The sequence below is a fragment of the Neofelis nebulosa genome, chromosome 12, assembly GCF_028018385.1.
Source record: "Neofelis nebulosa isolate mNeoNeb1 chromosome 12, mNeoNeb1.pri, whole genome shotgun sequence".
NCBI lineage: Eukaryota > Metazoa > Chordata > Mammalia > Carnivora > Felidae > Neofelis > Neofelis nebulosa.
This window is the reverse complement of record NC_080793.1, coordinates 49,452,402-49,479,927: the sequence shown is the minus strand read 5'-3', so window position 1 is coordinate 49,479,927 and position 27,526 is coordinate 49,452,402. Positions and strand designations below refer to the sequence as shown.

Sequence of the window (27,526 nt, the reverse complement as noted above, 5' to 3'; positions counted from 1 at the left end):
AGCTTTATTGAGCTATAATTCGCATCCCATATAATTCACCCATTTAAAGTGTACGATTCAGTGGGTTTGCTATATTTAAAGAACTGTGCGAGGAATCACAGAGCAACCACAATCTAATTTTAGAACATTTTATTAGTAGTCAATCCCCATCACTCCTTTCCACTCCCGCAGCCCTGAGCACCCATTAATCTACTTTCTGTCTCTAAATTTGCCTAGCCTGAACCTTTTCTATAATGAAATTACGCAGTAAGTATGTGGTCTTTTGTGACTGGCTTCCCTCACTTAGCATATTTTCAAGGTTCATTCCTCTCCAGCACGTATCTGTACTTCATACCCTTTTACAACTGAAGTATATTCCATTGTGTAGATACGCCACACGTTGTTTATGCATTTACCAGTTCACGGACCTTTGAGCTGCTTCCATTTTTTGGCCGTTTCGAACAACGCGTTCACATTCGTGTGCAAGTTTTTGTGTGATCGTACGTTTTCATTTCTCTCCTTGTATACTGAGGAGTAGAATTGCCGGGCCATGGGGTAGCTCTTCTTTAACTTTCTGAGAACCTGCCAACTGTTTGTCAAAGGGGCCGCCTGCACCATTTTACATGCCCACCAGCAGAGCAGGAGCGTTCTGATTTCTCTCTCTCCTCACCGTCCCTCTGAATTTTCATATTAATTGAAGTGGTCACCTCTGTGTTCCACCTCCCCAAACCTCCCGCCACCTGTGGATATGGTGTGTGTCCCAGCTTCCCGGTGCTTTGATAACTGGGGTGGTAGCTGGTGTTACCCTTGCAGTCTCCAGCTATAAGCATTGCTGTCTGTTTCCCCCAGGGTGCCGTTCAAGTATCATTTTCAGTTTGTACTATGATGTGTAAAAGGGACAGGCAAAGCAGACAGACCCAGAACCAACTCCTTTTCTGGATCTTTGTAGATGACTAGGACTGGTTAGAATCTCCAAGAGAACTCCTGATGATACTAAACCTGGCAAGCTCAAAGTATGTAGACAGACCGGAGACACTTGGAAAACCCCGCTTGTGAGAGCCAAAAGGGTTGCAAATGCGCCAGGGTTTTCTCCAGTTTGCACTGAAATCAACAAACGCCATTGTGCCCTATGTGGAGCGTACATTATTGTTATCTCTGTAATTATGGCTGGCTTGGTCCTCTGAGAATTGGGTACTCCGTAGTGAATCAGAATTAAATCTCGTCTTGGAAAGTGCTCGTCTAGGCAGGTTGCTTTTATTCCTTCACTAGTGAAGAGAACACTAGTTATGGTTGAAAGGCTTCATTGGAGTGGAGGTTATTATACTTAAGAGAAGCATTTCCTTTCTGTTTTCTTTCATCCCCCTGCAAGAATCCTGACTCAGTGCAGTTCCTAAATGGAACAGTGCTTTGGGGACCTATGAAGAAGGCAGTCTGCAGGAATTGTTAATTATTTCTAAAAATAACTCCGGGAGACAGGCTAATGGTAATGACTGGGTTCTGGCACTTTATGGTTATAGCAACCACTTTTATATATTTTGATTTCCTCCCCTAATGCTTAATTATCTCCATGTGGGCATTATGATGGTGTGTCATTGAAAGTATTAAAAATTTAATTAATTGCTTGACAGTTGTATCTTGTAGAAGCTACAATAACGGTAATCTTTTTCCATTTTTAAATTTTTGGTTCAAACAAACCTAACTAATCACAGAGCAACCACAAAAATCTTCAAATTGCAAATTAGACACAATAAAGTATAGCTACCAATTACAGACTTTAGTGTTTTTATATTCTATAGCAACAAACTGCCGAGTCTAAGAAAAAGTCAACTAAAGCATTCTATCCTTTTCCGATCTCTACTGTATATTCTACTGGAAGATTTTAAGCTTTGCCACAGAGATATGGCCAGAATCACAAATTAAAAAAAAAAAAAAAAAAGTATTCCGACAAGGCAAATATTTAATTACAAACCATAGAAGTTCAATATATTGAATGTGTCAGTTGTTTGCATTTTACTGTCAGAGGGTGTAAAATTTTATTAGTGCTCTATAATAATCATTGCTTATGCCTGCTTATGGTAATTTTCTTAGTATATTACCACTAGTTCTTTACATGGGTCTGGGATTGTATCTCATAAGATAGAATTTACCATTTAGTTAATCTGAAAATGAACGGGTATTTTAAAATTAATTTTTAATGGTCTTTTGACATTACAGAGCGACGAGTCTAACTCAGTCTTTAAGTCTTCGCATAAAAAGGTAAAAGAAAAGATTTTATGTGACGTTCTACTATTGCCTTCTCTGTCGTTTCAGATAAGACCAGAAATCCCTATTCCTGATGAGCTAGAAGAAGATGAAGATGATGAGGGTGATGAAAAGGATCTGGATCTTTCCATTCCTGGCTCTTGCTATCTCAAACTATTGTCGCTTACTGCTCCTTCGGTTTTACCAGGTGACTCCTATTCAGTGGCGGGGAAGCCAGCATTTGTCAGTGTTTTTTACCTGTCCGATGGTGTTCTTTTCTGATGTGTACGTATTTATAGTTTACTTTAATTGTAGCTTCCTTTCTATCTGAAAGGCAAAAGGTGTCTCTTTTATAGGGACGGCTTGAGGTGGTGATGGTGTTCCAAACACACAGAAAAACGTTAGAGTCGAATAAAATTGCACCGGAAAACCAGTTGAAACCACCATTTTCAGTGAGAAATTAAAATCCATTTCAAAAGCCATATTCTACGAGACAAATTTGCAGTGGGACTTTAAATCACTGGCTCAGATAACGGTTCTTTATTCTATAAGCTAAATGAAAAGATCGTTAGAATCTACAGAGATTTCCTGGGTACTTTCGTTACGAAATTATTCTTTCTTTAGGATTATTCCGAAGATGGTATCAATATTCGAAAGCTGTAAATTAATGCATTAAATTGTATGATCATTCAGTTTTGATAAAAAGCTTCTAGGATCGTGACATTTAAAAAAATTATTCTAATTATATCTAATTATTCTAATGCAGTATTAGCCAACATTTTTCCGAGCAGGCACCGATTACCTTGTTCTGTCCCAATTCTACCTTGAATGTACATGGATGTGAAAAGGTCAGCTTCTGAAAATTAAGATCAGCCCACACAAGAAAGGTCATCTTGTCAATCATAATCGCCATATCCTATAATAGGGGGTTTTCTCTCCCCCTTGGCTTTACCCCCGTGGAGATTAGCTGAGGAATTCAGGCACATGCATACTATTTATTTCTAGACAACTCTGTCCCAAATCCCTGCCTCCTTTCATGAGAGAAAACTGAAATGGAACAACTTAGACAAAGAGTTCACATTTCCTTTTCTCTCGATGTCCAGAAAAGAGCCTTAAGGACTCATTCCTGTTCCCTGTTTCTGTTCTTCCCCATTTCCCACCTCATGGCCCTGGAGAGTCTAGGATCCCTTTGCGGTTTTAATAGTGAGTCCCGGGAAGGAAAAAAGCCTTCAGTTATCCAAAGTTCCTCCTGCGTCCCCAAATTGCTGTAGAGGTAGAAGTCCTAGTCCTTTTGGGCTTTTTAAATGATGTTATCCAGTCCCCCCCAGGCGTGTGGCGGAGAAAGGAGATGGTGTGGCCAAGGTGTGCTGTTGCTTCTGTCCTCTCAGGATGTGGTGGCCATTAACTGGCTCTTCTACATTGTTCGTACTTGATCGTTACTGGTGCCTTTCCCTGAGAAAGAAGGGGAGGATTTGAGTTCAGCAAGTATGTCTGTTGGAGAAAATTCAGTAGCGTCACGTGGGGGTGCTCTGGAAACTGCCGGGGCCTGGCAAACCGTGTCGCCGTGGGACCAAGTTCTTTATTTTCCTGGGCCTCCCTCTCCCTGCAGTTACTGGAGAATTCAAAAAAGAACCAGGAGAAAGCACCAGCCTTAGGAACATACGCCCTAAAAGGCACAGGGTGGGTAATACACATGAGGTCTCTAGTTACAGCAGCCAGAAAACCAAATTGCACTGAGCATGAGTGAACCCTGGTCCTTTTCTTCCCTGATGTCTTTTCCAGTAAACACAAAAGCAGCTGCAGAGGAATCCAGTAATTTGCCGCCTTTTAAATAGGGATGTTACTGGTATTTTATTTTGTTTTTTTATTTTGAAATAAACTTAAATGACTTAAAAGAAGTTGCAGGTACACTGTAACGTACCCAGCGGGATAACCTCTCACATACTTTGGTTCATTATTAAAACCAGGAAATTCACATTGGTACAAAGCAATTATTTAAACCATAGACCTGTTAGGGGCTCCTGGGGGGCTCAGTCGGTTCAGCGTCCAACTCTTGATTTCGGCTTAGGTCATGATCCCAGGACTATGGGATCGAGCCCCGTGTCGGGCTCTGCACTGAGCCTGCAGCCTGCTGAAGATTCTCTCTCTCTCTCTCTCTCTCTCTCTCTCTCTCTCTCTCTTTCCCTCCCTCTCCCTCTCTACCCCCTCTCCCTCCCTTCCTCCCTCTTTTCCCCCTCCCCTGCTCATGCTCTCTCTTTAAAAAATAAAACAAAAAAACACTATAGGCTTAGGATTTCACTAGTTCCCCCCCCCCATATAGTATATACACTTTTCAGTTAAAGAAATTTTTTTTTACACACAGCATAATGACTTTGATGTTTACCCAAATACTTGCCTATGTCGATTCCTTTCAATTGCTGAGTAGTACTCCATTGTAGGATGTTCCACAGTTTGTCCCCTCACCTATTAAAGGACACTGGGGGGTGTTTTAAAAATTTATATTTAACACCCTGTGTTCTACAGAATTTTCAGCTCTTTTAAATTCTCACCTGATCATCTGGAGGAACAGGGCAAGGCTCAGAAGCAGTAGAAAAGAAATGGTAGTTCCTAGCTTCCTGGCCAGGGAAGACGGTGCTGTATACATTGGTCATACTCATGGTGTGCTACCCTCATTTAAACTCATTTTGGGGGCTTGAGTTAATTTGAGAGTCCTTAGTTCTCTGAAGAGCTTGACAAGGAGACAGAGTTCGGTTCCCGAGTTAGTCTACGCGCAGATGTGTACTTACCTCCTGACACGGATGAGCTTTTGCCAAAATAGATTCCCTTCTGAGAAAGCGTGAAATTACCTTCTCCCGCCATAGCTCCTCTGTCCTCACAAACATGATCTTTAGCTACATTCTGAGTCGTCTGTACTCACCCCCAGGGTGAAGCAGTCCCACCTGTGCACGCCTATGCAGGAATTGGGGTACGTGGCCTGTGACTGGACGTCGTGCGTCTCTTTCATGTAGATGATGTATTAGCCAGGGGCTTGGCAGAAGAGGCACATTCAGTTGGAGTCCTTGAGGGTTTCATACAGGCACCATTTACAGCTGTGTGGTCAGGTTTGAAGGAAATTCACAAGCAATGGTGCGTTATCCCCGAGTGGTTAATGTCCCCCAGCCTGAAGAGGTAAGGAAGGGGACGTAGCAGTCTGGAGAATCGGGGAGAGCGTCTGTGTCGTGGATAGCACTGCCTCAGGGGAGCCAGGGACTGCAGAAGAGGGATGCAGGCCACTTGTAACAGTCCTGCAGGAGGGTGTCTGGGGACACATGCCCTGACCTCACTCTGCTTCCAACCTGTGATCTTTGGCAAGTGTCTCCCGTTGGAAAAAGCCAACTAAAAGCCAGAGGACAAGGGAGCCCTGCGGATGTAGTCGATAAAGGTTGTCTCCCAACGTACAGAGCAAGGTTGAGAGGGCAGAGGGCCGGTCTGGAGGGGTAAGTGGAAAACATCCCACACAGGTGTTCTCTGGGCTTTCAGTGGAGAAGCGTGGTCACCTCTAGGAAGGTTCTATGTAGGAGTAACGGAACTGGGCGCATAATAGATGCTCCAGTGAGCACCTTCAATTTAATCACAGTCATTTAAAGAGGACTTTGAGATCTATTAAGAATGAAATTCCTGTTTAGTTAGGTGGACCCTTCTTTTTTATTCTTACGAGAGGCACAGGCAGTGGTTTTCCATTTTGTTTTCCATGCCTGCCATTTGTTTAGCTTAGATGTGTTCGTTGTTTTTGTTTCTGCATTGGGCAACCTCTAGTGGCCCCTAGGGAAATAACACTTGAGCACAAACCTGTTTTGTAGGCAAGCAGCGGTGAAAATGGAGAGAAATGGATGATAGAGCCAGGATATATTTCTGCAGGTAGATCTGCAAGGGCTTGCTCATGGATTTACGTGTACGAAGTGTGCGAAAGAGAGGAATTGAGAATGATGAAGGTTTTAAGCTTGAGTAACTGGGTGCCATGTTACAACTTGGGAAGACTAGGCAAAGGATGGGAATCAAGAGTTCCCTTTCACTGTGTGAAGTTTGGTCTGAAATACAGCTGTGTGTGTGGGTGTGCAAGTATGCATGAAAATAACTATATATGAGTTAAGAGTGAATGATGCTCTCCTAACATACTGTGTTTACTTTTGATCTTTCACCTCTTTCAGCTTTGGAGGAATTTTTTACGTCTCTTGTGAAGCAAGAAATGGTGAATATGCCCCGTGGAGTATATCACTCTGCATTAAAAGGAGGTGTTCGCTCAGACCAAGGAAAGACCGTAGCAGGAATCCCCAATTTTATTTTGAAAATGTATGAAACAAACAAGCAACCGGGTTTGAAACCTGGCCTTGCAGGTGAGTGCACTACATAATATCAAGGTAGAGGGTTTGGTTTTAATTAGGAAGCGTTCTTAATTGTATTTTAATCAATTAATTAATTCTTAATTTAGTTTTTAAAATTTAAATCCAAGTTAGTTAACATAAAGTGTTATGATAGGTTCAGGAGTAGAATCTAGCGATTCACCACTTACATATAACACCCAGTGCTCATCCCGACAAGTGTCCCCTTTAGTGCCCATCACCCATTTAGCCCATCCCCCCACCCAGCACCGCTCCAGCAACCCTCAGTTTGTTCCCTGTATTTAAGAGTCACTTATGGTTTGCCTCCCTCTCTGTATTTTTCTTATTTTTTCTTCCCTTCCCTGTGTTCATCTGTTTTGTTTCTTAAATACCGCATATGAGTGAAATCATAAGGTATTTGTCTCTCTGGCTGACTTATTTTGCTTAGTATAATACAGTCTAGTTCCATCCACTTTTGTTGCAAATGACAAGGTCTCATTCTTTTGATCGCCACGTCATATCCCATTGTATATACACACCACACCTTCTTTATCCATTCATCAGTCAATGGACTTTTAGGCTCTTTCCATGATTTGGCCATTGTTGACAATGCTGCTGTAAACATTGGGGTGCATGTGCCCCTTTGAATCAGCACTTTTGTATCCTTTGTATAAATAGTCAGCAGTGCAATTGCTGGGTCATAGAGTAGTTCTATTTCTAATTTTTCGAGGAATCTCCATACTGTTGTTATTATTGTTTGTATTTCTATGATGTTGGTTGTGATCTCTCCTCTTTCATTTATGATTTAATTTATTTGGGTCCTCTCCTTTTTCTTTTTGATAAATCTGGCTAGGGGTTTATCAATTTTATTGATTCTTTCTAAGAACCAGCTTCTAGTTTTGTTGATCTGTTCTACTGTTTTTTGATTTCGACATCATTGATTTCTGCTCTAATCTTTATTATTTCTCTTCCTCTGCTGGTTTTAGGCTTTATTTACTGTTCTTTTTCCAGCTCCTTGAGGTGTAAGATTAGGTTGTGTATTGGAGACCTTTCTTTCTTCTTTAGGATTGCTATGTACTTCCCTCTTACGACTGCCTTTGCTGTATCCTAAAGGTTTGAGTGTCATGTTTTCATTTTCATTGGCTTCCATGTACTTTTTAACTTCCTCTTTAACTTCTTGGCTAACCCATACATTCTTTAGTAGGATGTTCTTTAATCTCCCAAGTATTTGTGGACTTTTTCATTTTTTTCTTGTGGTTGATTTCAGGTGTCCTAGCGTTTTGATCTGAAAATATGCATGGTATGATATTGATCTCTTTGTACTTATTGAGGGGCTGATTTGTGACCCAGTATGTGATCTACTCTGGAGAATCTTCCCATGGGCACTTGAGAAGAATGTGTATTCTGCTGCTTTAGGATGAAATGTTCCGAATATGTTTGTTAAGTCCATTGGATCCAATGTGTCATTCAAAGCCATTGTTTCCTTGTTGATTTTCTGCTGAGAGATCATTGCTGTAAGTGGGGTGTGAAAGTCCCCTACTATTATGATATTATTATCAATGAGTTTTTTTTTTTATGTTTGTGACTAATTGATTTATATATTTGGGTGGTGTCAAGTTGGGGGCATAAATATTTACCATAATTAAATCTTCTTGTTGGATAGACCCAAGGTATAGGTTTTTAATGTCATGATTTAACTTCCACTTTCAAGAAGGATGTGATGGGTCATGGCAGAGTGCTGCTGCTGCTAACATTTAGACACAACTGGATAAAATGGCAAAGATAAACCACATTGTAAAGGCACTGGAGAATTATTGAGGCAGAGATAAGTAGATTAAAATCACAGAACGGAGAGAAAGAACATTTTAGAACTGTGCCCCCCACTGCCCCGTGGAAGATAGACAGTGATTTCGGTTGTGGGCTGGGACTGGGGCTTGGCCTAGGAAGAGGTCTGTTGGAGTACAGAGAAACTAGTGGAGCTTTTAGTGGTGGCATGCGTCTAGAGTGATGTGATGGTTAATTTTCTATGTCAACTTGACTGGGCTAAGTGATATCCAGGTAGCTGGTAAAACATTATTCCTGGATGTCTGTGAGTGTCGTTCTAGGAGAGGCTAACATTTGAAATTTTTTTTTTTTTTTTTTTTTTAACGTTTACTCATTTTTGAGACAGAGAGAGAGAGCATGAACAGGGGAGGGTCAGAGAAAGAGGGAGACACAGAATCTGAAACAGGCTCCAGGCTCTGAGCTGTCAGCACAGAGCCCGACACGGGGCTCGAACCCACGGACCGCGAGATCGTGACCTGAGCCAAAGTCAGATGCTTAACCGACTGAGCCACCCAGGCGCCCCTAGAAGAGGCTAACATTTGAATCAGTAGACTGAATAAAGAAGTTTACCCTCACCAGTGTGGGTGGGCAACATCCCAATTCACTGATGGCCTGAAGAGAACAGAAGACTAGTAAAGGGGTGAACTTGCTCTTTCCTTGGCTAGGACATCCATCTCTGAATTACACTACCATCTTTCCTGGGTCTCTCCAGCTTGCAGACAACAAGATTATGGGACTTCTTAGCCCCATAATCTTGTGACCCAATTCTTATATAATTCTTATGTAATATTATATTGATTGAGATTCTGTTTCTGGTTTTGGTTCTCCGAAGACTCTGGCTCATAAGCTGATAAGCTAAATAAGCCATCTAATAAGCTATCTGGCTGAATTTCGAGTTTGCGCTGAAAGTTAAGGCTGGCGCTTCTAAGAGGCAAAATGCAATCTCCAGCCTTACGAAACAAAGAAGAGCAGGGAGAACGGGACAGAAAACAAAGCACACAAGCAGTGAATTGATAATGATGATCTACAGTACAGCTCTTTTCACCTGGGTGCACTTAACTTGTTTTGCCTCAGCTGGAGGCTGAAATTCAGGCTTGACCTTGACAAGAGGCTGGTGCAGGAGGCAGAGAAACCAACAGAGATCTTGTCATTCACGCGGTGCCTGCATGGCAAAACTGGAGACTTGCAGGCCTTCAACACATAGTCTATTTCTCCGTCACGATATTTGTCAAATTTTGAAGCTTGATGGGATGGGAATGAAAGAGGTGAGCCAAAAACCTGTGACACATCTGAATCTCTCATAAGCTTTCCGTATTGAGGAGACTGAGTAGGGTGTCAGATGAAAGTCTTGGGGGAGGTGCTCCCTAGGAACAGGGACTCTCAGGTAGACCGAGAGTTACCAAAGCTATAATCAAGCCTAATCCAGTTCAATCTCTGAAGCAATTTCATGATCAGTCCTTCACTGTATCTGTCTGACAGGGGAGGACAGCTCCTCTCTGATTAAAAAATATCGTTTAGATTTTCCTGTGGTTCCTTTGTATACTGTCCAGTATATGATGAAAAAGTCCTGGACGCACGAAAACGGAAGAAACTTTGAAATGAAGGGGACAGTTCATGGAGATAAAGAGGTCACTCCGTTAAGAAAATCTCACAGTTCTAATCGGGGTGCACAAAATGACATAATTTCAAAATATATGAAAGAAATTAGCAAAGCTAAAAGTTCAAATAGGCACACCTACCAGAAGGGAAGTGGGTGGGGGAATGGGTTATATGGATGATGGGAATTAAGGAGGGCACTTGTTGTGATGAACACCGGGTGTTGTATCTAAGTGTTGAATCACTACATCGTATACTTGAAAGTAATATTACACTGTATGTTAGCTAACTGGAATTTAAATTTTAGAAGAGGACAAACCTACAATAGAAGTAGGACACTTTAAAACCTATTTTAAATAGCTTGATGAAAGAGCAGACAAAAAAAATCAGTAAATTTACAAAATATCTGAATAAGACTATGAACAAACTTTACTTAATTGACATGAAAAGCATTGTAACTTACAGTGATAGAATTCTTATGTTGCTTAACGGTACTTGGGAAACTTACCAAAGTGACCATATATATGACAGACATAAACGTCAAGAAATTTCAAAACATTGAAGTTATTTAGAGCCTGTCTTCTGATGTTGGTGGAATTGAGCTAAAAATAAATAAAAAGATAGCTAGAATGTCTCCAGTAGCCTCAAAATTGAACAATATACTTATAAATAATCCATGGATCAAAGAGAAAATAAAAATGGAAATCAGAAAATATTTTTAACTGAATCATAATGAAAATAAGCCACATGGCTTATTGACCTGTGGGATGAGCCACATGACCTGTGGGATGTAGCTAAAGCAGCATGACATGGAAATTTGTTTCTTTAGTGTATATGTTAAAAAAAAATAAGACAGGAAGACAATCATGATTTAAGCTTCCATTTCAAGAATAACCTAAATTAAGCTTAAGGAAAGGAATAATAAAGATAAGAATAAAAACAATAAAAAAACATATAATGAAAATCACTGCCAAAAATCGAATCTTTGAAAACTTTAATAAAATTGATAAAGCCATTGTAAGTCTACACAAGAAAATAGAGAAATATGGATTACCTCTAATCAGGAACAACAAAGGAGATGCCTCTTCAGACCCTACAGTGTTCAAAAAGATCATAAAAGAATATTATAAAGAACTTTTAGCCAATAAGTTTCACAGTTGGGACAGGATGTAGAAATTGATCAAAATATAAAATTTTGGAAAACAGAAGGAGAAATAGACTATCTGAATCGTTCGATATGTATTAAAGAAATTAAATCCGTAAAAACTTTCCTACAAAGAAAACTCTAAGTGCAGATGGCTTCCTTGGTTAGTTCTTACACAAAAATCAAGGAGGAAGTAATAATCATCTTTCATAAATTCTAACAGAATGGAAGAAGGGAACACTGTTGATGCAGTCAGCATAATCTTAATACCAAGTGCCAGAAGGGAATATTATAAACCTGTACACCAACCTCTCCCACTGGACATAGTTGCAAAAATACCCCAAAATATGTTAGAAAACTGAATTCAATACGTAGAGGGTAATATATAACAATTGAGTGGGGTTAATTCAATGTTTGCAAATCAGTATAATCCAGTACATTAATAGAAAAAGGCAGAACAATCCTCAGATGATCTCAATAGATGTAGAAAACACCTTTGAAAAGCTTTATTCCCATTCATGATACAAAAAAGACTCTCGTTAAACTATGAATGGAAGGGAACATATTAAAAAATGTTTATGTATTTTGAAAGAGAGAGAAAGCAAAAGGGGGGGGGGAGGAGCAGAGAGAGACGGAGACAGAGAATCCCAAGTAGGTTCCACGCTGTCAGTGCAGAGCTCGAGACAGAGCTCGAACTCACCAAGTGTGAGACTAAACCCCAGAGACACTTAACCAACTGAGGCGCCCAGGCGCCTCTGGAAGGGAAATTTTTAAACTTCTAATAAAGAACAGCTACAATGTTGTTTTTGTACTTAATACTGAAAGATCGAAACTTGTACTCCTCGAGATTGGGAAAAAGATAGGGATGTTTGTTATAAGCACTATTATTTAGGGGCGCCTGGTGGCTCAGTTGGTTCAGCGTCCAACTTTGGCTCAGGTCATGATCTCGCAGTCCTATGAGTTCGAGCCCCATGTCAGGCTCTGTGCTGACAGCTCAGAGCCTGGAGCCTGCTTTGGATTCTGTGTCTCCCTCTCTCTCTGCCCCTTCCCCACTCATGCTCTCTCTCTCTCTCTCTCTCTCTCTCTCTCTCTCAAAAATAAAGATTAAAAAAAATTTTTTTTTTTAAATTTTTTTTTTTTCAACGTTTTTTATTTATTTTTGGGACAGAGAGAGACAGAGCATGAACGGGGGAGGGGCAGAGAGAGAGGGAGACACAGAATCGGAAACAGGCTCCAGGCTCCGAGCCATCAGCCCAGAGCCTGACGCGGGGCTCGAACTCACGGACTGCGAGATCGTGACCTGGCTGAAGTCGGACGCTTAACCGACTGCGCCACCCAGGCGCCCAAAAAATTTTTTAAATAAGCACTATTACTTAGTATTTTTTTTTTAATTTTTAAATGTTTATTTACTTTTGAGAGAGAGAGACAGAGAGATGGAGTGTGAGCAGGCAAGAGGCAGAGAGAGGGAGACACAAAATCCACAGCAGGCTTCAGGCTCCAAGCTGTTAACACAGACCCCAATACGGGGCTCGAACCCAAGAACCGTGAGATCACGACCTGAGTCAAAGTTGGACACTTAATCGACTGAGCCACCCAGACGCCCCTATTATTTAGTATTTTAATAAAGACTGTAGCTAATGTAATAAGCCAAGAAAAAGAAATAAAAGTCATAAGCATTAGAAAGGAAGAAATAATACAGTAATTATTTGCAGATGACAAATTAGACATTAAAATAGTCATTAGTGGGGTGCCTGGCTGACTCAGTAGAGCATGTAACTCTTGATCTCAGGGTTGTGAGTTTAAGTCCCATGGGGGGCATAAAGCTTAGTTTAAAAAAAATAAAAATAGGCATTTGTGATTATTTAAATAGTCATTATTTGCAGATAATGTGTAGTAGACTGTGTAGTACATAGAAAATCCAAAATAATCTACCGACTAATTAGGATTAATAAATGGGGGGCCTGGGTGGCTCAGTTGGTTGAGTGTCTGACCCTTGGTTTCAGCTCAGGTCTGTAGTTCATGAGCTCAAACCTCGTGTCAGGCTCTGTGCTGACAGTGTGGAGCCTGCTTCAGATTCTCTCTTCTCTCCCTCTCCCTCTCCCTCTCCCTCTCCCTCTCCCTCTCCCTCTCCCCCCCCCGCCCTTCTGCCCTTCCCCTGCTTATGCTCTTTCTTTCTCAGAATAAATTAAATAGAAACTTGAAAAAAAGAGGATTCATAAATGAATTCAACAGGGTTACTGCATTACATACAAAGGTCAACATACAAATCAATTCTATATTTTCATATACCATAACAAGTAAAATTTTAAAACTGTACCATTTATAATAGCACTGAAATATATTAATTACCTAGGATAAATTTAGCAGAGTGTGTAAAACCTTTGCACTGGAAGCTACGAAATATTATGGAGAAAACTTAAAGAAATCCTAGTAAATGAAGTGATACACAATGTTTATGGACTAGAAGACACCAAGTTGTAAAAATGTGAGTTCTCTTCAAATTAATAGATTCAATCCAGTCCCAAGCAATATCCCACATAAGATCTTGGAAATTGACAAGCTGTTTCTAAAATTTGTGTGGAAATGCAGAAGACCAAAAATAGCCAAAGTAATCTTGAAGAATAGCAAGAAAGTAGGAGGATATATAATACCAGATATCAAGGCCTCTTATAAAGCCACAATAGTTGAGAGAGTGGGGTGCCTGGTGGCTCAGTCAGTAGAGTATCTGACTTCGGCTCAGGTCGTGATCTCACAGTCCGTGAGTTTGAGCCCCGTGTTGGGCTCCGTGCTGACAGCTCGGAGCCTGGAGCCTGCTTCGGATTCTGTGTCTCCCCGTCTCTCTCTGCCTCTCCCCCGCTCACACTCGGTCTCTTTCTCAAAAATATGTAAACATTGAAACAAAATTTTTTAAATAAAATTAAAAAAAAATTGAGAGTGCAGCATTGTTGCAAGGATAGACAGATTTACCAATGAAGAATATAGAGCATCCAGAAACAAACCCACGTGTCAAGGTCACCAGGTTTATTACAAAGGGGCACCGCATTGCTATGAAGAAAAGGGATGATCTTTTCAACAAATGGTCCTATAATTAAAGTCTCGAGTTATAAAAATAGTAATGAATTATATTAAAATCAAGATCATGTGTTAACCAAAATCTACCTTTAAGAGTGTGAAAAAGCTGGCCACGGAATGCAAAGAAGGTATTTATGATACATATTTGTGATAAAGGACTCAATTTAGATGATATCGAGAATCTTTTGCAAATCAACAAGAAAGTCACTCAATTAATGAATGGGGGGGAAAATGGGAGAAAGAATTGAACACATCTTCCAAAAGAAGAAATTCAGGTGTCCAGTGAACATACCAGTAGATAGTTAACTTCCTTATCAGAGAAATCCAAATTCATACCACAATAAGATACCATTAGCAGGATGGCTAAGGTGAAAAGAGATGGAAAATAAAAAGTATCGGTTAATATGTGGAACCACCAGAACAGCTGCTGGGAATATTCGTAAGTTAGTACAACCACTTTGGAAAACTGGTTCTGAACCAGTTCAGATCCTGTTTTACCTAGTTATTTCAGTCTCAGGGATAAACCGAGATGAAATCACCAAAGACATGCTCTAAGGTCCACAGGAGCATTCTTTGAGTAGCCCTCAACCTGGAAGCTATCTCCTTGCCTACTGGCAGTAAAATGGATAAATCAGTTGTGTTACATTCACATGAGGGAATATTACTCCGCAACAAGAATGAGCGTTCTGCAACTGCCACTATTGGGGCTGATTCTCGCAATGATTATTTGAGTGAAGGAAGCCAGATATAAAAGCATATATACAGTCTGATTCCATTTACATAAAGTACCAAAGTAGGCAAAATGGCCATTAGAAGGTTGTAACCGTTGGGGTGGGGGTGGATGTGACCAGCAGGACATGAGAAAGGCTTCTGGGATTTAAAAAAAAATTTTTTTTAAACGTTTATTTATTTTTGGGACAGAGAGAGAGAGGGCATGAACAGGGGAGGGTCAGAGAAAGAGGGAGACACAGAATCTGAAACAGGCTCCAGGTTCCCAGCTGTCAGCACAGAGCCCGACGCGGGGCTCAAACTCACGGACCGCGAGATCACGACCTGAGCCGAAGTCGGACGCTTAACCGACTGAACCACCCAGGCGCCCCAAGGCTTCTGGGATTTTGATAATGTTTTGTTTCTTTATCTGGATGCTGATCATATGTTGTTCGCGGGAATTCATTGAGCTGTATGCTCAATGTGCACTTTTCCTGTGTTGTATATTATACTTCAATGAGAAAGGTTTAAAAATGCAATGATCTTTGTGTTTTAAATTATCTTAGTTCTTGAGTGTGTCTTCTCATTGGCTCAGTTACCCCCAGAGAGCTTCCAAGACTACTCTCACTCATAGTCTAGCATTTGGCTGCCTGTCTTTGCTTTTCAGTTGACACTGGGGGCCAGCCAGAACTGGGAGTTCAATTCAAGAACTTAGTTAACCCAAGTGGGGAGGACAGGAAGGGTTAGAGGAGGAGGAAGGAGGGAGAAGGGGAGGGTGAACACACGGTGAGTGGAGGGATGAAAGAAAACTTGTCCACTTGTGGGTGTAAACGAAAGGGACCCCTGTTATCAGGAGGTCCCGAAGATTGGTATCGGTGCAAGCATTTCTCATTCATTGGAATTTATTCTTTTTTTTTTTTTTTTTAATTTAATGTTTATTTATTTTTGAGACAGAGAGAGACACAGCATGAGCAAGGAAGGGGCAGAGAGAGAGGGAGACACAGAATGTGAAGCAGGCTCCAGGCTCTGAGCTGTCAGCACAGAGCCTGACACGGGGCTCGAACTCACAAACTGTGAGATCATGACCTGAGCCGAAGTTGGACGCTTAACGCTTAACCGACTGAGCCACCCAGGTGCCCCTCATTGGAATTTATTCTTAAAAACTTAAACTTCGTGAATGGTTACTTCTAGAGATTAAAATAAGGTGCGAATTGTAAATTTCTTCACTTATTTACAAATGAATAAGGCTTGTAAATAAGTGATAGTTTGAATAGAGTAACAGCTGAGGTCTTGTATGTCTTCTGTTTTTTCTTTCCTTAGACACCAATAGTCAAAAATCATAATTTGCTTAGTAAATTCTTTTCATTTCTAAATACCTCTATCCAGGTTGAGTGAATATGGATTATTGAGAATATGATTAATGAATTTTTCCCATAAGAAGTGTTTTTATAAGTTTTTTTTTTTTTTTCAGGTGGTATGTTATTTTGTTACGATATTTCAACGTACCAGAGTAAAGATGGCAAACCATTGAATCGACTGATGGCCAGTAGAGGGCGAAGTTTCAAGCAGACCTCGCTTGCTCTTGTGCATGAGGTAGGTGCCTTGCCTTACCTGTAATTTAATGTGTGTTTGGAAATAATTTTTCTCTTTATCACGATTAACGTAAGTTGCTTTTAAAGGCAACCGACTGGGTGGCTCAGTCGGTTAAGCGTCCAACTTAGGTTCAGGTCATGATCTCACGGCTTGTGGGTTCTAGCCCCACTTGGGGCTCCGTGCTGACAGCTCGGAGCCTGGAGCCTGCTTCGGATTCTGTGTCTCCCTCTCTCTCTCTCTCTCTGCTCCTCCTCCATTCATGCTCGCTCTCGCTCGCTCTCTCTCTCTCTCTCTCTCTCTCTCCCTCTCCCTCAAAAACAAATAATAAAACATTAAAAAAAAATTTTTAAGGCAATCACAATAGTTGACCCAATTCACTACTAAAATATTTGGATGTGTTTCTGAAAGAAACTAGCACGCTTCTCCCATTGCCCAGCCTTGTTGTTAGGGAGTGGTACGTACAAATTTGGTTTATTTCATTGTTGTTAAACTCTTATTGTTCAGAATAAATGCTATAATAAGTTTATTATTTAAAGAAATAATCTTGCCTATTTCTTAATTTGAATCCTTTGCAAGTATGTAGGGCACCAGTGTTTATGTATGGTGTGAATTTTGGGAATGAACAGTAAATAAAAGTGTTTAAGGGGGGAGAAAAACCCTTTGGTTTTAGTGTTTATTCTATTTTTTTTAGGCTACCCTTTTATTTTTTAATTAAATTAAATTTAATTTTAAAGTTTATTTATTTCAAGAGAGAGGGAAAGAGTGTGAGCCAGAGAGGGGCAGAGAGACAGAGAGAGAGCATCCCAAGCAGGCTTCACGCTGTCAGCACGGAACCTGATGCAGGGCTCAGTCTCACAAACCGTGAGATCGTGGCCTGAGCTGAAATCAAGAGTTGGACGTTTAACAGACCGAGCCAACCAGGCGCCCCTAGGCTACCCTTTTAAAATAAAGTTATGTGATGCCATGAGACGATTTATATAAAGTCTGATCATTGCAGATCATAACACCAGAGGGAAGAGGGAGGCTAGACAGCACATGGGCAGTGTGTACTTTGGTGTTATCTTTGCACGTTTTATGACAGTTACTTGTTCGGGTGTGTATAAATTAAAATATATAAATGAATAACAAAATATAGCAAGGAGGCTTATTTTATATAATTAAGACATGATAGGTTAACATCAGTTAGTTATAAATGAAGATAAAAATTGTGAATCATGTAATAGTTTGATGTCAAATTAATTAGAGCTCCTACTGGATGTTTGTACTAAATCTCATTTTGGTGCATAATTTATATATCTTGGCATCACAGAGTTTCATCGGATTATATTCTGCATCCTACCAGTTAGCATAGCCAGTTTTTAGAGACCTATATTTATCCTATGCAACCGTGTTCTTTCATATATTCAATTAGAGTTGAAATTATGTAAATACTTGGTTCAAAGCCTTTTTAGTCTAATTCAGTGTCTTCACTTAACTGAGGAAGGAATGAAGATCCGGGAAGAAAAGAGGTTTAATTTCATGAAAGAGAGAACGTAGGTGATTTCTAGATTTGTTTTCCCTGACATCTTATTACTTGGCTATGGAGAAGGTAGAGTTTGGTGCCTTTTTGTATTTTTACGCTGTGCACCTAGGAGATTGAAGGATAACCACAGTGTTAAGTATTAATGGAAAGCTGACTTTAAAAGTCACCGTCAGAACAGAAACAATAAAAATTGTTAACACAGGGAATAGCAGAAGGCAATCTAGTAAATTCAGCAAATGGCATCACAATTTATGGGGTGTGGCTTGGATATGAAGAGAGAAAATATTTGGATTAAAATGCTTGTTGCTTGTCTTGTAGATGCCTAGAAAATTTCAAAGAGATGAGAAAATATTTTATTCATTTTCATATTATTTATTTATTTATTTATTTATTTATTTATTTATTCGTTTATTTATTTTGAGAGAGAGCGAGAGCATGTGTGCTCAAGCAGGGAAGGGACAGAGAGAGAGAGAGAGAGGCAGAGAGAATCTCAAGCAGGATCCACACTGTCAGCATAAAGCCCAGTGCGGGGCTCAAACTCACAAGCTGTGAGATCATGACGTGAGCCAGAATCGAGAGTTGGACACTTAACTGACTGAGCCACCCAGGAGCCCCAAGAAATCTTTTTTTACAAGTCAGCTGGAAGATCTATTGGATAGAATTTTGTCAAACCTGTGGTGGGATTTTTGTTTGAATTCATCCTATTATATATAATTCATTAAAAAAAAAAAGGCAGAGATAGAGAATGAATCACCCATTTTCTCAAACTAGGCAACAACAAATAAGAGTTTTAAGATCTGGTTAATCAGAATAATAATTGGAATAATAATAATAGCTAATAACCAGCTCAGGCGTTTTAAAAATTGCTGTGTGTGTGTGTGTGTGTGTGGCAATTTATATATATAAATATAAATTCCTTTTTTTTTTTTAATGTTTATTCTTTTTTGAGAGAGAGACAGAGTGTGAGCAGGGGAGGGGCAGAGAGAGAGGGAGATACAGAATGGGAAGCAGGCTCCAGGCTCCGAGCTGTCAGCACAGAGCTTGATGTGGGGCTCGAACTCACAAACCGTGAAATCATGACCTGAGTCAAAGTCAGACGCTTAAGTGACTGAGCCACCCAGACACCCCTATATCTAAATTCCTTTAATCTCTACATTGACACTGTGAGGTTGGTACAGCTATTGTGCTCGACATCACAGAACTAGTAAGTGGAGGAGCCTGGAAACTGATCCCAGCAGTGTGACTCAGGGTGGTCCTTGAACTACCCTCCCTAGTCTCAGGTTAAGCAGAGAACATTTAAAAAATACCTTTGGATCTTCCCAAGATGACTCTAGTATTTGCTTTGTTGCAGTCCTTTTGGTATTATTACAGCTGAAGTTCCTTCAGACTTGCCTTGGGTTTCTCATCACTGCTTCTGGGTCTTTTTATTTAAAAAAAAAAAAGTGTCGTGAGAGTTTCAGTTGGTTTATTCAGCCGTTGATGGACCCTTGGGTTGTTTCCAGCTTTTGGCAATTATGACTGAAACTGCTATAAGCAGTTCTCGTAAGGTGTACGTGTGGACATCTGTTTTCATGTCTTTTTGAGTAAATAGAGACGTAGGCTTGGGCTTGCTGAGCCATCTGGTAAGTGAATATAAGAAACTAGCAAACTTTTCCTGGTGACTGTCCCATTTTGAGTCCCCGCCAGCAATGGAAGGGAGTCCCGGGTGCCCTGCCTCTTTGCCCATGCGCAGTATGACCAGTTTCTTAAAAGCTAGCCGTTCTCATACACGGATAGTGGTTTCTCTTTGTGGTTTTGTGCTTCCTTAATGACTATTGATGTTGAGCATGTTTTCATGCATTTTTTGCCATTCATATCTTCCATGAAGTATTGTGTTGTTTTACCTTTTTTTTAAAAAAACAGGTTATTGTTTTCAAATGAGAGTTCCTTATATATTCTGGCATAAATTCTTTCTTAGAAATGCGTTTTGCAAAAAAAAAAAAAAATTTATACTGAATCTGTATACTTGTCTTTTTATTTCCTTGGCAGTGTCTTTTGAAGAGCAAATTGTTAGTTTTAAAGAATTCCAGTTTATCAAGTTTTTCTATTTATGTTCTTGCTTTCTCTCCAACCCAAAGCCTCAAAGATTTTCTGTTTTTTCATCATACCGAAAAGAAATTCTGTACCTATCAGCAGCCACTCTCCATTTTCCTCTCTCCCTAGCCTCTAGCAACCACTCATACACTTTCTGTCTTGATAGATCTGCCTATTTTGAACATTTCATGTAAATGGAATCAGGCAATATGTGGTCTTTTTTGTCTGACTTCTTTCACTTAGCATAATGTTTTCAAAGTTTGTACTTGCGGTCACACGTATCAGTACTTTATTTCTTTTTATGGCCTAATAATATTCCATTGTAGGGACATACTATATATAGTTTATCCATTAGTCACTTGATGATCTCCTGTGTTTACTTACAGAAGTCTTACAGTTTACATTTCAGCCTACGATCTGTGTAACTTAACTTTTCACAAGGTATGGGTTGTATTTTTTGAATGTACCATTCTTTCTTCACCAAGGCACCTTTGTGGAAAATCATTTGTCCATATGTGTGAGTCTATTTCTGCACTCAATTTTGTTCCATTGATCTATATGTGTGTGCTTTAAATCAGAACCATACGGCTTAATTAGTGTTGCTGTATAAGAAGTCTTGAAATCAAGCAATATGAGTCCTCCAATTTTGTTGTTTTGAAATTTGACTGTCTTAAGCCTTTCGCCTTTCCATGTAAATTTTAAATCAGCTTTGAGAAACCACAAAAAACAAAAAAAGCGTCAGCTGTAATTTTGGTTAGAGAGGTATTGAATCTGTGTAGATAAATTTGGGAGAGAATTGACATCTTACTAATATGGAGTCTTTGAACTCATGTACAGGGTATATCTTTCGATTATTTTAGGTCAGTGTTTTACTACAAATCGTGTGCGTATTTTGTTAAATTTAATGAGTGTTGTGTGTCCCTAAGTATTTTGATGCTAGTGCCTCAAAGTGTTTTTTTTATTGGTCTTAATTTCCAACTGCTCCTTGCTAGTATATAAACATATAATGGATACTTTTCTATGGCTTTACTAAACCTACTTATATATTCTTGTTACTTTTTTGTAGCTTTTTGTTTTTCATGGTAACATTGTGTGTAGAGATGGTCTTAATTTTTTTTTTTTTTTTTTTTTTTCTTATCGGTGTGCCTTTCATTTCTTTTTCTTGTCTTTTTGCCTGGGGCCCTCCAGCAGTGTTGAACTGGAGTGATAAGGGCATACATTCTTATCTCATACACAGTTTTGTGGGAAAACATTCAGTGTCTTAACATTGAATATGTTATATTTACCTTATTTTAGTATAAAGATTTTGTAGATATCCTTTATCAGATTGACAAAGTTTCTTTTTATTCCTAAATTGCTGAGAGTTTTTGTCACAAATGGATGTTGAATTTTGTCACATGGGTTTTTTCTATATCTATTCATAGGACTGTATAGTTTTTGAACTTGTTGATATGACAAATTATTTTGATTTGTCTAAGTGAACCAAATCTTCATTCCTAGGAAAAATTCCATGTAATCGTAGTGTATTATCCTATTTAAATATTGCTGAATTTGGTTTATTAATTACATTTTGTTAAGGAATTTTGCATCTGTGCTCATGAAGGATATTGTTCTGTAGTTTCCTTGTATTATCTCTGTCTGATGTGTTACTGTGTAATGCTGTCCTAAGAAATAATTTTTCCTTAAATACTTGATAGAATTTTCCAGTGAAAATTTGGAAACTGTTTGGAGTTGTCTTTAGGAATGTTTCTAACTGTGAATTCAATTTATTTGATATATGAGGCTCTTCACTCAATCTATCCATCCATTCCCACTAATCCTGAAGCTTGGGGTCTGTCCCCTTCTGTGAGGCGTAAAGTTTATAAAATCAGGAAGTTGGTTTTGGTCGCCTGTAGTTCGAGCGTGCCCAGTATTCCTGGCACATAGTAGACATTTGTTGACTTGATGATTTTAATCCTTTTGAAACATGGATGCGCCTTAGACTTCATATGTGCGCATGGTATGATGGTTTCCTTTTTCCAGAATGTTGTAATTAACATGATGGTGAATCTAACGGTTATTGAGGGCTTCCAGAAATGACATTATTATAATTTGAATAGCTCTTATGCACTGTTTTATGTCACTTTTCATTTATATGAGTAGATAGAGGTAGCCTTGTCTTCCTCCCACAGATGACATATACTTGTAGGATATGCTATGGCCTTCTTAATGCCTGTAACTGTGGGTGGGTGGATGTGTATGAACAGGTGGAGGAACTTTGTTCTGAATGTCCCACATGTCCCAAATTGCTCTGCTCTTCATGTTCTGACGTGTATTTTGCTTCTCGTAATTGTCAATATTTCCCGAAAACTAGGTTTAGTAAACCAAGGAACTTTTCATTTTGTGGAAAACTAGCTATGAACTACTAATTTAACCTGTGATGAATTCTTTTGGAGATTATTGTATTGTCTTCTTTTTGAAAACTTAAAAAAAAATTTTTTTTTTAATTGACTCTTCTTACAGTGAAACTCTCCCATGATACTTTTGGAAGACTCGCAGATACGTGAGTCTGATTTGAGTTTGACCTGACATCCGGGAGGAGTTCTGTGTCATCATCATCCTGTTTAGGGCTTTCTAAACCTGAAGTGGTCCTCTCTCTCTGCTCCTTTGAACAGGGGATAACCAGGGGTCATTCCAGACCTCGTAGGGCTTCTCCAAGCTCAAGTGACTGTCCTCTTCTGCTCTGATTTACATTTTTTTTTAACGTTTATTTATTTTTGAGACAGAGAGAGACAGAACATGAATGGGGGAGGGTCAGAGAGAGAGACACACAGAATCTGAAACAGGCTCCAGGCTCTGAGCTGTCAGCACAGAGCCCGACGCGGGGCTCGAACTCACAGACCGCGAGATCATGACCTGAGCCAAAGTCGGGCACTTAACCGACTGAGCCATCCAGCGCCCCACTTCTGTTCTGATTTAAACTACACGTTCTCATCCTGAGACGAACTTGGTTCCCGTTGATGAGGAAGCTGAAGGTGAATGACAGTTTCCTTCCCTGAAACTTGCTGCCTGCCTTGTCATCCTTTGGCATTTCTAACTCTGACATGACACTCTCACCTAAATTGGATGATGGTGGTTTGTCCCTGGATGAGAATGGCAGTCTTGCTTCATTATTTCCTCCATCTTTGGACACAGGCAAATTCTCCCAATCTTGCTGCTGCCACCCGACCATATTTCTGCCTCTGCATTAGGTAATGAGCTCTTTTCTCGTTTTTATTTCAGAGAAACCTTATCTGGACTTCTTGGTAGCACTACTCTGAATGAAATCAATCTTTCGTTCTCTCTCTCCCTCTCCCTCTTTCTCGCCCTTTCTCTCCTTCCTTCCTTCCTTCCTTCCTTCCTTCCTTCCTTCCTTCCTTCCTTCCTTCCTTCCCTCCCTCCCTCCCTCCTTCCTTCCTTCCTTCCTCTCTTCCTTTCTCATTGATCATCATTTGATTCTTTTTCCTCTAGAAATTAATCTTGCTTTTCTTCTGCCTTCTATGGATTCCCGCCCCCCCCCGCGCCAGATGCCCAGAAATAGGTGGGCTATACCCCATCGTTTGAACTACAAGTAATATATTTGCCTTTTTCTTTCACTTCCTTCTTACTTAAAAACATATTTCGTATGAAGAATATGGAGTAGCAGTAACATTCATGCAATATGAAACAATTAGATAGAAATTCAGAATAATCATTGGGAGAAGTGGTATCTGTGCTTATTACACATTCCCCTTAGAAAACACTGTGAAAAGTATGGTTTGCTGTATTTTAGAGACTCCATAATTGCCATGTGATGTGAGTTGTTATGGTAACTGGGTTTTCCCCCCTCCTATTAAATAACAGAGTAAGTAAATGGTTGCTTGAGATGTGACTGAATTGTCAGCTTTCAAGCTAATGTTATACTGATGGGGAGGGGGGAGCGGGGAGAGAGAGATAGGCTGTGGAAGAGAGAGAGGACGAAGGAGGGAAGGGGGGAGTCAGACTTTGAAATGTCCAGAAAGCACCCACAAAGAAACGAGTGTCATTTTACTTTAAAAATGTGTCCTCTATAAGCCCTCCCTTCTTGTCCTCCAGTCACCATTTGTCAGGAGACGGGAATAACAAAATTATTTTTGTGCAAACAAGATTACTATTGACAGAAAATTGAAGGCTATTATATCTCATATATAAACAATGGGACATTGAGTGGCTTTTGGGGTCTCGAACACTAAGTACAAATGGTTTTTCTTCTGGCAATGTGGGAGGAGTGTGGGCACATCACAGACTAAATGTAGTGGCTCAGTGTTGGCGTGTCTTTGTAGCAACTGAAGTTAAATACTTTTATTCTTTTGATAATAATATATATACATCTGGGGAACATGGAAAGGCCTTACTTTGTGAAATTAAGGTTTTAAAATCAATAGCAAGCACCTAGTTTATCGATAAATTTGTACATGTTACCCTACCTTATTTCCTTCTACTTTGGCCATCTGAGAACCTCACCAGCATCTGTCTTCCTTGATTTATAGTATTTAATGAAAGTCTGTTAAAATGGATGTTTTCTTGGGGCGCCTGGGTGGATTCAGTTGGTTAAGCATCTGCCTCTTGGTTTCGGCTCGGGTCATGGCCTCATGCTTCATGAGTTCGAGTCCCACATTGGGCTTTGCCCTGAGCTGACAGTGTGGAGCCTGCTTGGGATTCTCTGTCTCCCTCTCTCTCTGCTCCTAATACCCGCTTTAAAATTTTGCTTTGTCACTCACTGTGTTTTCAGCTGGAATTAAACCTTTCCTGGCCAGAACATTTTGGACATGCTTTTAGAACTGTGTCCTCAACAACTTGTGTTTGAATTTAGCTGTGTCTGCTAAAAAAAGTGTTCTAACACCGTGTTTCCAGAGGGATTGAAAGTTGAACTTCATGATTTTCTGTGATGACTTGTTTATGGTCATAGAGTTTTCTCATGACAGAATTTTGTCTTAAAGCCAATACTGTGCATTAAATCCGATTAAACTCAGCAGGTACTTACTTGAACACAAGACACTCTTATGGGTCCGTGGGAGGGATTCCGAGAGGAACAGGACGTGATCTCTGCTCCTAGCATTGTTTGAGGGTAAGTTGCATACACAAATAATCTAACATGGAATCAGTCGAATGTTATAGGAGAGGTTGGTAGCATCCTGGAAGCATAGAGATGGAAGAAATTATTTCAGGGAGTAGAGATGAGAGAAGGACAGGGCATCCCAGGCCCTAGAAGTAGTCCTGTAGAGTAGAGGACTGACTTGGGAATTGGTTTATAACCCAATTCAGCCAGGATGCAGGTTAAATGAAAGAGAAGACCAGGAAATCATCTGGGGAAATTGGTTGGGGATCTTGGCCAGCAGAGTTCTTACATGAGAACAAATTATTTCTTAAAGTAAATGGTGGGCTTTTGATTCTAAAAGGCTTTGAACCTAGTACAGAAGAGTTGGGACCGTATTCTTTAATGAACCATCAAAGGTTTGGGAAAAGAAGTTCCGAGTTAATGTAAGAGTAGCAGCACCGTTTAGGATGTATTAGAAGGAAGAAAGATTTTCGGCTGTTGGGAGATCAGTTAGGGGCCTCAGTACTCTGGGCAGGAATTAGGAAAAAGGCAGTGAAGCAGAAAGTATGGGAAAATAGAACAAACATTTCAGTGGTGGAGTTGACGGTTGAGTTGGGGGCAAGAAGGAAGTCCGGGATAAGTCAGAAGTTCCCAACCTGGGTGACTGGGTGACTGGGATATTGGCGGGTGGTATTGATAGAAACATGAACGGTAAAAGGAAGAGTGGATTTGCAATGCTGATGGCAAGTGTACAGAGTGTCATAGATGGTGGGAGGAGAGGGTTTGAGAAGTACTACAATCTGAAAGTAGCGACTTTCAAACTTATGTACTTTTAATCTTGCGTGTGTGTTGAGGCATAATATACATACGGTAGATTTCTCGTCTCTTAGTACACAGTTATATGGATTTTTACAAGTGCACACGTTCATGGAACCGGTACCACAGTCAAAAGAAGGGCAGTTCTGTCACCCTAAAAATCCCCCCATGCTCCTTGGTAGTCAGTCCCTTTCCTCCCCACCTTCTCCTGACAACCACTGATCTATTTTATGTCCTTCTAGTTAAAGCTGTGTTTTCAGGCATCTCAGGGACCTTTACCAGTCGCATCTAATGAGCAAGAGGGCTGAACACCAAGCCCCCAGCCTTCCTCCTCACTTCACTGAGACAAGTTTTACCTATTTTCTGTTTTATGTCTTGGCATTTTACTGAACATTTGGGGTGAGTGGAAGAATTATATAGGTAAATATTCGAAAACTAGTATCCTGCAGGTTGCGGACGCACCTCTGAGCCATGGTTCTCTCGTACCCGGATGGTTGCAGTAGCCTGCGAGGACGTGTCTCTGCTCTGACCTTTGCCCCCTACAGTCTGTTCTCAACGTAGCAGTCACCATGATCTTCTACACCATTCACTATGTCATGTCATTCTTCCCAAAACCTTGTAATGGCTCCCCCTTTCCTAAGAATACTAACACAAGTCCTGGAACGTGACCTCGAAGTCACTTCCCTGCATTCCCTGAGTGCCCTGTTAATTTGCCGACCTTCTCTCTCTCTCACTCTGTCTGTGATGATTGGTTGGTTGGTTACACTGGCCTTCTATATGTTCCTCAGACAGGTTAGCCATGGGCTTGCTGTAGGACTTTTGCCTTACCTTGTGTGTTTGTGTGTTTTCAATCGAGGTAAAATTCACATAACGTAAAACTAACACCTTCAAAGCTTAACGCAGTGGTATTTAGTGTAGTCACAGTGTGCAAACCATCACCTCTAGCTAGTTCCAGGACATTTTCATCCCCCTCCAGTGAGACCCTGTGTGCATCAAACTCTCACTTCCCATTTCTCTCTCCCTTCTTCCCTTCCCCTCTCTCTTCCCCTCCCCTGACAACCACTAATTTGCTTTCTGTCTGTGTGGATTACCTACTCTGGATATATCATATAAATAGAATCATATAGTATGCGACCTTTGTGTCTGGCTTCTTTCTCTTTCACGTAAATGTTTTCACAGTTCATCCACATTCTAGCGTGCATCTGTATGCCATTCCTTTTTATGGCTGAATATTCCATTGTAGATATATTTCATTCATTCATTCATTCATTCATTCATTCATTGAACGTGTGGGTTCTTTCCACCTTTTGGCTAATTGTGAAAGTGCTGTCATGCACATTCGTGTGCAGTGTTTGTTTGAATACATGGTTTCGATTCTTTTGGGTATATACGTAGGATTGGAATTGCTGGGTCAAAGGGTAATTCTATGTTTGACTTTTTGGAGGAATGACCTGTTTTCCATAATAACTGAACTGTTTTACATTCCCATCAGCACTTACCTGGGTTTTTCCTTTTTTTTTTTTTTA

The 27,526-nt window shown here is 40.2% G+C and overlaps 1 protein-coding gene across 5 annotated transcripts in view; it reads left to right on the top strand.

The window, feature by feature from the left end:
* Positions 1–27,526, top strand: part of FOCAD (focadhesin) — a 325,702-nt gene that overhangs the window by 208,144 nt on the left and 90,032 nt on the right. For all 5 annotated transcript variants that reach the window (XM_058695228.1, XM_058695227.1, XM_058695229.1 and 2 more), the window contains 3 exons: positions 2,290–2,428; positions 6,408–6,593; positions 16,394–16,515. In XM_058695228.1, the coding sequence (XP_058551211.1) occupies positions 2,290–2,428; positions 6,408–6,593; positions 16,394–16,515 (447 nt within the window). The remainder of the gene's footprint in view (positions 1–2,289; positions 2,429–6,407; positions 6,594–16,393; positions 16,516–27,526) is intronic.